Here is a 9,922-nt window from a genome sequence, read left to right as displayed (position 1 = left end):
GCTTCTGAGTATCAGAAGGAACTGCAGTGTGACTTGCGCGTAGTGACAACAGATGATATTATAAGAAGAACGCTTGCAAGGGTCATTGAGCGTTTGTATGATGATGTCAACATAGAGATTTTACTTCCAGTCTTTATTGAGATGGTGCATTATGGGTATACTCAGTGCTTTCGAGTGCATGTGGGTGAAGCTGAGCAAGACAAGAGGTTTCGGCGATCTCACATTGATAAACTACCGAGGGGGTGGCCAGCATATGAATTTAAGGACCTCAGTTGTTTTGTGACGCTACATCAAGCTGTGACAGTGCCTACCAAGTGGTTTGCAAGTATTAAGCCATGTATTGTTATTCCACTGTTAAGTGATATTTATCAATTGTTGGATGTGTTCATGTTTACGTTGTGAGCTTTTGAAATTTTAGGCATAAGAAAGAGAGGAAAGACTATCGTGTCCCCTGTACCATCACCGGGACGAAGAGTGGCAATGGGACTTGCTTCTCCTGAGCATGTTGTGTTGGAGAATGGAATTTTTCCCAATGATTCCTCAAAGAAAAGAAAGCTTCATTTTGGTTAGGCCCGATGGAAAGTTTCAACATCTTCGTAGTGTTTGGATGTAGATGTATCTATATCTATTTATCATAGGTGTAATCAAGAAGTGGTACTTCGTGGTTTGTTGATACTTGGATTTATGGTACCAAGTTTTCGGCTCTGGAGCAAGATTTGGTTTTGGGCTTTGCTTCACCTATCTGTATTTGATGCTTGGATATGCTTACACTTTGTGGTTCATTCTAGCGTAGCAATGTTATTTCTGATTGTAACATTGAATGATCATGTAGATCTACTTCTAGCTATTGCGCATAGCAGGTATTGCTGTTTTAATGTTAAGTCCCCTGTACCATCAACAAGACGAAGAGTGGCGATCGGACTTGCTTCGCCTTGCCATGCTATACTGGAGAGTGGAAAATTTCCCAGTTATTTCTCAAAGAAAATAAAGCTTCGTTTTGGTTAGACCTTATGGGAATTGTAAATTTTTTTGTAACATTTGGATGTAGATGCATAGGCACAATCAAGGAGTGACACTTTGTGGTTTGTTGATATGCAAGGTTATTGGTGCAATCTCTAGAAGAAACTTTGGTTTCGGGCTTTGCTTCACCCATGTGGGTTTTTAATACTGAGAGTTTGCATGCAATGCTTGGACAAACTTAAATTTGTGGTGTGGCTCATATATCTTTTATTTGTGGTTCGTTTCACTGTAGGAATGTTATTTCTCATTGTAACATCTATGGATACAAGTTGTTTCTAATTGTTGTGTAGAGCAAGTATAGATACAAGTCTATAAGTTTGATGCATGGTCATTGCATGTATATATGAGTCTATGTACTTTTTGATGCAAATGCATATTTGGTCTTTTATACATGTGTGTAAGAGAGAGAGAGAGAGAGAGAGAGAGAAAGAGAGAGGTTGAGAGTGATTGAGTGAGTGAGTGAGTGTGGATAGAGAGGGGGGATGAGGGATAGAGGGTTGTGAGTAGAGGAGAGTAAAGCATGTGATGTTTTTGTGATAGCATTATCCACTGTGCGATAGGGAACTGAAGCTGCCGTGCGATATGCAGCCCGCTTCGTGGCCGCGAAGCGGGATAGCGTTCCTTGCGCGCGAAGCGCGCCGGGAACGCTAGTAATATATGGAGTAGATTTGTCCAAAATTTCTTGCGAAGTTCATAGAACGTCTCGTAGGAGAAGGAATAAAATAAAAAAATACTCGCCACTTGGATTGGTGGGGCAAAAATGATGAACGAACAAAGAAATTTGAAACGTTCTTAGAACGTTGGGTAGAAGAGAGAGCGAGACACACTCCCCTCTCTCCTGCCTGCTCTCTCTCTCTCTCTCTCTCTCTCTCACAAGTATGGCCATGGAGGTTTTGGTCACCAAAGATTTTACTTATACAATGCCCTGATCGATCATTAGAGAGCGGCTGATCAACAGTGGTTGTCCGGCCTTCCCTCCTCTCCTCCCATGGCGGCTCGTCCCATATCTCCTGCCTCCCCTTTCCTCACTATCTTCAAGGACGGAGCTCTGGTCGACTCCTTCTGCCTCGACGGCTACAAGTGCGTCGTCCTGGGCCGACATACCAGCTGCGATGTGCTCGCCTCCCACCCCAGCGTCAGCCGCCACCATTGCGAAATCCGCCTTCTGCACCACAGTCGCGAGGTCCTGCTCACCGACTTAGATTCAGGCAAGCTACTGTGCCTGCGCTCTTGTTGGTTCTATCCTGACTTAGAGTAAGATAGTGCGTATTGATGAGAGGAGCTATGGTAATGCCATACCGCTAAAGCTACGGTGAGGAGCTACAGTGATGCCATACCGTTAAAGCTATGGTGATAGCCGCACCGTCAAGCCTTTCTCTGGACAAGAATTTTGAACGCTGTCTTATCTTTTTCTCTTCTTGAATCGTATCGTTGCCTGTGTTTGTATGCACCGTATGATCGAACATTTCGAATCTTGTTTCCTTTTCTTGAATTGACCTTGCATACAGTATATCGCATTAGCATGTTATACACAATAACTAATCTTGGCCTGTTCTGAAGAGGATGTTTAGGCCCTCCTTGATCCCGTTCAAACCAGGTGACCAACGCTTTGTCTAGCAAGTCCCCTGATAGCTTTCACTTTCAGTTCTGAGGAATGCTTCCAGTAATAATGAATGTCTCAATTTATTCTCCGGTCGATTTGCTTGTTAAGCTCGTTCTGTTTCAATGCCCGTTCCAATGCAGTTCATGGAACTTGGATCAATGGCAAGCAGGCACCTGCGCTTGTTTCTGTTATGGCAAAGGAAGGCGACTCGATAAATCTCGGGGCATCTTCTCGTACGTACAAAGTCCAATGGCTCTTTCCGCCTCAGACAATTAGCGATGGAGAGAACTCAGAACATAACGACATGAGATCAGAATCTACAAACTTCGAAAGACAGTTAAATGCATGGGATGTGACGCAATCGCTTATGAGCACTACCTCCGGCGGCATCTGTGAAACAGTAAGAACCACTTGCACCTGCCGTTATGTGTTATCGAATTCTTAGATCGTGCTCATCTGTGGAAGCCGTGTGAATTGCTCAGGGAGATTTGTCTTGCTTTCTGCGTGACATCAAGGTTGAGGAGAACAACAACATCCTGAACATTGAGCAGACAGAAAATCTCGTGGCCACTTCTTGCTCATCGACCTCTCAAGCTGCGGAAAGAAGCATTATGAAATATGAGCATCAAAATGGAAGTCGCATTCCCTTCTGGGACATTTGTTTGTCTGTTGTTCCTCCAACATCTGATCCGGAAAGGAGTCCTGCCGAGATCGAAGGACCATTCCTAAACGAGGATACCGTCGGTACCTTTCCCGCTGCATCCTGTTCGAATGAAAATACGAGCATTAGTATGGAGATCAACAAGCAGCAGACATTGAGCCGCACACCTTTTGCAGAAATCCATTTCATCAAATTTCCATCGCCCACCGTTCAGAAAGAATTATCTCGGAGAACTCTGGTGCATGGGAGTCGGTATTCTCCGTCTCCCAGGAAAAATGAGACCGTACCTCGTCCTAATTCTATTGAAAAACCGCTGCATATTGAAGAAATGTTAGGGAACACGGTTGTGGAAATTGCCACAGAACAGGAAATCTCTCGTCCTGAAGGTAGGAAGCAAACTGGAAATGGAGCAAATCCTGATTCTTCTCGCTTGTGGCTTCGACGATGCAAAGCTCAACCTCCTCCCCGCCTTTTCACGTCTGCTAGCGCTGCTTCAGTTGTCCCTCCCGGGATAGTACTGCCAGCCTCTCGTTTTGAAGAAGAAAGCGCCACAGCTTTCCCTTCTGCACCTCCCCTTCCCGTACATATAATTCCGTCTGCGCCCCCGATGCCTCCGCAAAGTAACAGTAGTCCACTTCTACCATCTGGTCGAGCTCCCTCCAGATTGAAAGAAAGCGCATGCGTAACGGAACCCGAATCGAAAGTGGATTCTCTTGGTAGAGCTGGCTCGGAGGAAGAGTATGCCTCGGACAAGGAGAACCAGGGAAACATAGTATTTCCTCAGAGTCGAAGGAACCTCTCTAAGGGACATGATGCTACAGAGGCGACCCGAAAACCCTTCCAGTCTATGTATGTGACCTCAAGCGGTCGATGCAAACCTTCATCTCCTGCTCTAAGCGAAATGTCCCTGGTGGCCGACAGCTACAAACAGGGAAAGCTTCCGCCAAGGAGACCATCGCTGATGGTTAGATCACTCACTGTTTCTGATCATTGATATTAGATTTTGCGTTTCTACTCAATTTTTTGCGGTCGTTCACTGAGATGGTTCTCGATTTGTAATTTGTGAAAGCAGCTGGAGAACTTAGACTTCTCGCTCCAAAATTTGAAGAGAATGGCAAGGTCCGAGCCACGCCGTGTATGGCACATCGTGGTCGATGTCACCTGTTTCCAAGACGATACATCCTTTTGTTCTTTGAAGATGCTTGAAGGGATACGTGAGGTCCGGCTTATAGTGCCCAAAATAGGTGGGGATTATGCTCGTTTTCATCGGTTCATATGTATCGATCTATTTCTTCTAATACTCAGGTTTGGTAACACTCTTCTCTCTTTGCTTACCAGTTATCAGTGAGTTGGATTCTGTCAAGTTCAGAGGCAAAGTTGGAAGCAAAGCTTTGAAATGGATCGAGTCCTGTATGGTAAAGCTTCCGTCTTGGATCCATGTCCAAAGCTCATCCGAAAGCATGTCTGTGGGAGTAACGCCGCCTGCTTCCCCACACCACCATGACCTATTCCTTTCTTCTATGTATGGTGGAAGGCCGCTCAAAGAGTTGCTATCTCCAACAAACGGAGATCATGTGCTGAATTGCGCTCTGGTCTTCAATTCCTGTGTTCCAGACGGGCAGGTTGCATTGGTTACTTGTGACACAGCTTTAAAGATAAAGGCCATGGCTGAGGTAGCACGTCAGAAATTCAAAATCTGAAGTTAAAAACTTTTATGCTATGAATCCTGCACTTCTAAACATTAATTGAACCATTAATTGAAGTAAACGAGAATACATTCGTACCTTAGAAACTTGGACAATCGAAATAGCATTAAAACTTGTATTCCACTTCTACTTTTAATTTGTCTCAATGTCGCAGGGTCTCGTCTGCGAGTCGCCTGCAATGTTTTGCGACAGCTTGCTTAGCCCTTACTCGGATCGGTTTCTCTGGGCTGGGAGCATCGCCCATGGACCCAGATTTACAGAGAAAACCTGTCAGACTAAGGCTAACTCAGCACTAGCACCAGTTGGCACTTGCACCCCCAGGGCTCCTAAAGGCTATTCAATAAGGCAAAAGCATCATGTGTCTGACGCCTTGAAGAACCATTGCAAACAAGTTCAAGGGTTAAGGGGAGCATTAATTTAGGATGAAAATCAAATTGTAGTTGCGTGAGAGCTTTTATTATTGTATCATGTGATTCACATTCTTTAATGACCTACCTAAGCTGGTCGGTATAAGGCCTTCTGTAATGGTAATGCATTGCTTCAATTTTTCTGTAAATAGGGAATGTGTATGTGCATACTAAACAGTTGCATAGCTTTCATCCTTGTAGGGTAACTTAGTTGACTGCTGCCCTCAGGAATTTCATTTGTTGGGCTGCTTTCATTCTTTTAATGAAGAGTAAGACGAGTTGCCATCTCCAGTCTCATCAGTATCTCGGATTCCAACTCTGACTTTTGTGGTGCTTGTGAGAGTGGATGACCAAGGAGGTTAAAGCATCTTGAAATCTCCTGTGTACATCTGCTTGTAGGACAAATTTATCTGTTGTATTCTACAGAGAAAGAAGTGCAATGTGTGTTAGTGTTTTCCACCAAAAAGCTAACAATTTCTTCACATGCTTTTGTTTCTTTTTTTAACTTGATGATGGAATGCAACAGTCAGGAGATGAAGGAGCCATCGCGATACTCGTCTAAATCAGCTCTGAGAACGTCCACTAGTTCATGTAAACTTCAAAGAACGGTAACGGTGCTTCCTCCATTTGGGTGTAAGACGTTTGTTTAGTCTCCGATGATCCCTATGAGGACTATCGTAATTGTTGATGCGATCACCCCTTGCAGGGTCTGCGGTTAACAAAGTAGGCCCAGTTATAAGGTTATCTTCTTTGACAATTTGCACAGCAGGCTTCATTATGTCTCTCAAGGTTATCTTGCTTTGACGATTGTTGTCAATATGAAGAGAAGGCTTCATTTGGAATTTTATCACTAATTCATCGCGAGGGTCACCAATCTTGTGAAAATTCTTGAAATACCCTAGGCTTGATTTCGATCTTTTTTATTCTAAGGATTTAGGTCCGACTTGGTAGACCTATCAGGCAGTGCATCAAGTTCAAGAAGCATTTCTAGGGGACTAGGCTAAAATTTGGCAAATTGTGAGACTTGAGGTGGTACATCCCTCACATCTTCTCGGATTGTAAATAGATGACTGTCACAAGGGCTTGCCGAGGTAAGGATAAACATTCAAAGGCTATAGAAAGTCTAACGAATGATGTAGCCATAGGCCAAGTAACAAGCATCTTGTACAAAAGAAGTATTCAAGAATACCTAAAATGGAAAAGAGTACTATGAGTGGATACTCAAAGATATGTGATGAAGCTATGATAACAAACTAACCCAAGCCAATATCATTCCCAAGAATAGTGTGAGCTAACATATGAAGGTAGATATGCGTATATTTAGCAATATTGTGATAATTTTGCATAAAAAATAAGTTGAAAACATTGTAGGACAAATATCTAATTCATAGGGATTTTATATTCAACTCAAACACAAAAAGACAAATCCTCATAGTAGCTACACCAGCCAAAGAGTAGCATGAGATGAAATAATTGGTGACACACAATAGGCATCAAACAAAGGATGTTAAATAAGAAAGCCTTTGAAAATGATGCAACCATCATTATTAAGACTATAAGAAGTACATGTACTTATGTACATGTCAAATTATGTGCTCAAGGATGTGCCAATACATGTATATACACTTGTATTAACTCTAGAATGCTAGATACTAAAGGTAGTTGAATGTAGATCACACATATTAGTAAACAAGAGCAACTAACTAAACTCCAATGTCTATTAGACTATTTTTACATTAGAGTGACAAGTATGCTTCTTTACATTGGTAAGCCTAGTACCAATGGTTTAAGACCATGTATGTGTCTAGACATGTAAATGATGAAACACAATATAAATGATGAGCATGATTGATGCAAAACAAAGTAGAGCCATCATAGACCTACCCTTAACACTTCGCCTTGTTGGAAGGCTAGTGTATACATTACTAGATTGAGTTGCACATCAAAAGCTTGTCAATAGCAGGGACACATACGAGTGGAGTGCCATAAAACACATTAGAATGGGTGTAATAAAGGCAAATAAAAAATGCAAGATAATGATAAATCATCAGATGACTCAAGTATCACTAAATCCATCATCAAAATTGAAGAGATTAATACATTGGAGTATGAGTCAAATGACTATACATTGGTTGTTTCTTTAGTTGTTGCCACATAATTGACTAATGGTCATTTCTCATTCTCTCATATTGGTTATTTGATCTGAGGGAAGGGGGGGTTCCTTTCATGTGACTCCACATTATAGTTGTTTTTACACCTATCGAACCATTTCAAGCTTTGTATGCCTAGGGGATGATCATGTGTGTGATATTATAGGTATCGATGATGCTTGCTTGCAATTTCCCATATATACTACTTTTGTGTTAAATGATGTACATCATGGTCCTACATTTGACAAAAAGCTTTATTTCTTTGATGTTTGCTTGTAGTTTCATATAGGTACTTATTTTGTGTTGCATGATGTACTGGATAGTTGGATGATACTTGTTATCACGTCACTTTGGCATTTCTTCTTACAAGATTACTCATGGCAATCTCATTTTTGCTAAAGGTGCCAAAGTTGGTAGTCTTTATCCCTTGCTTGTTTCTAGATCTATGGATTATGTATTGGTTGTCATTGACCTTCCTCATGTATTTATGTAGCATCGTCACCTTGGGCACATGTCACTTAAAGGAATGAAAGTTTTAACTCATTTGTAGTATCTCCCAAACTATTCTTGTTTTGATTCTTGTGATCATTGCTTATATGCCAAATAGAGTTGTAATATTCATAAGAAATTTGGATCATGCGCATGGGTGAGTAATTGACTCTTGTTCATGAGATGTTTATGGTCCCATGCCTTGTTTGTCTTTGGGTGGTGCTAAGTATTTTGTTACGTTCATTGATAAAATTTCACATAAAGTTTGGGCATATCCCAAAAAGTAGAAATCAGATGTTTTAGCTACTTCTCAATGTATTGTTACTTTGGTTGAAAATCAGTTTGGGCATAGGTTGAAATTCCTGAGACCAAATAATGGGGATGAGTTTGTGTCGTGCTTTTGAGCAGTTTTGTGATGATTGGGGTATTAAGTATCAATTGATTGCTCCTAATACCCCATCCTAGAACAATGTTGCCAAGAGGAGGAATAGGACCATTCAAGAGAGGGTTCGGAGTATGCTCAGTTATGTAGGCTTACCCTATTACATTTGGATTGAGGTAGCTACTAGTGCATTTCATTTGATTAACAGATCCCCATATATTGCTCTTGGTGGTAGAGTATGGTCTATTAAACCTCCTTTATATGCACACTTGAGACTCTTTGGATGCGAGGCATTCTACCACATTTCCAAATACAAGTGCAATAAATTGGATCCAAAGTCTGTCAAGTGTATCTTTCTTAGATATGGTGATGTAGGTGAGATGGGCTATCATCTTTAGGATCCACAAGCAAAGAAAGTTATCTACAACCATGATATTATATTCCATGAGGATAAGATGATGTATAATAAACTTGGGTAGGTGATTGAGGTGCACAGGGTGATCTTTTAAGAGGAACCTGTTGAGATATGCAAGCTTACTCTACCTACCACCTGGCTACTCTATCCAATAGTAGATTAGCTAGATGGCATGTGTGTGTAATAAAGTCAGTCAGACTTAGTTGGTACAGTTAGACTAAGTCTCTTTACACTACTTGACTTAGGTTGTAGTACATTGTACTTTGTGGTACTCAGTTAGAAAAAGTGTGATGAATAATGAAGAAGAACATTGAGACCTGTCTACTCTCTATTGCCCCTATCTCTCTCTCATCTTTCTAACATGGTATCAAAGCCATGAACACCCATGACTTTGTGAAGCCTAAGAAGCCTAGGAGCTCGGCATTGGCATTGTAGGAGTTGGAGCCTAAGTCAAGAGAGCTGGAATGAAGAGATTTGATGTGGTCTACAAAAAAAAAGAGAGGTGTCTAAAATGTCATGTAGAAATGGCAGCCATTGCTTTGTTCATTGGTATTTATCTTGTGTCTGAGTTGACCAGAGCCTATTGAGGCCTTCCAAGGGGGTTTCTTGCCATATGAATGAGCTCATGTTGATGAGCACTAACATAAAAGGGGGCAGCAGGTCAAAAAATGTGAGTAGGGTAAAATGTGCTTGCTTTTGGGCTGTCATACTTTGGGAGAATGCAGCCATATTGACTTGAGTATTCATGAACTATATGCTTGAGGTCATGAAGCTTATAGAGCTCAATTAGAAGCTAATCAAAGCAAACATTATTGGAAGCACTAATCACAGCAGGAGTAGCTCCCATTTGAGCATGGAAACCATTGTAAATAGGCCGAAATTTTATTTGTACATGCTTGAAATTGTGGGAAGTATTTAGCCTTGAAATGCTTGTGTTTTGGGCACAGACAAGCACATGATATGTTTGACAATGTATATGCCTTGGACTTTGTGCATTTGGCACGATTAAAAGGGGTTGAGAATTTAGTTCTGGAATGCTTTACAGATTTGAAATTGTAGATTGAAGTTTATCATTGAATATATGAGAGC

The 9,922-nt window shown here is 41.5% G+C and overlaps 1 protein-coding gene across 3 annotated transcripts; it reads left to right on the top strand.

The window, feature by feature from the left end:
• The first annotated feature begins 1,812 nt into the window (after positions 1-1,812).
• On the top strand, positions 1,813-5,969 carry LOC148025499 (uncharacterized). 3 transcript variants are annotated; one of them, XM_087692095.1, is made up of 6 exons: positions 1,813-2,228; positions 2,764-3,023; positions 3,139-4,248; positions 4,354-4,528; positions 4,623-4,957; positions 5,145-5,969. In XM_087692095.1, exons 1-6 carry the CDS (start codon positions 2,009-2,011, stop codon positions 5,409-5,411), a joined length of 2,367 nt encoding a protein of 788 aa, XP_087548221.1. In that variant the 5' UTR covers positions 1,813-2,008; the 3' UTR covers positions 5,412-5,969. The 3 variants fall into 3 exon arrangements, with proteins under 3 accessions (XP_087548221.1, XP_087548219.1, XP_087548220.1); XM_087692093.1 differs by having other exon boundaries at positions 3,106-4,248; XM_087692094.1 differs by having other exon boundaries at positions 1,815-2,228; positions 3,106-4,248; positions 4,357-4,528.
• The last annotated feature ends 3,953 nt before the right edge of the window (positions 5,970-9,922 follow it).

The sequence above is a fragment of the Lygodium microphyllum genome, chromosome 14 (genome assembly GCF_053477565.2).
Source record: "Lygodium microphyllum isolate KBCC chromosome 14, Lygodium_microphyllum_v1.1.10, whole genome shotgun sequence".
Lineage (NCBI taxonomy): Eukaryota > Viridiplantae > Streptophyta > Polypodiopsida > Schizaeales > Lygodiaceae > Lygodium > Lygodium microphyllum.
Note: the sequence above shows the minus strand (reverse complement) of the source record. Positions and strands in the feature narration are given on the sequence as shown.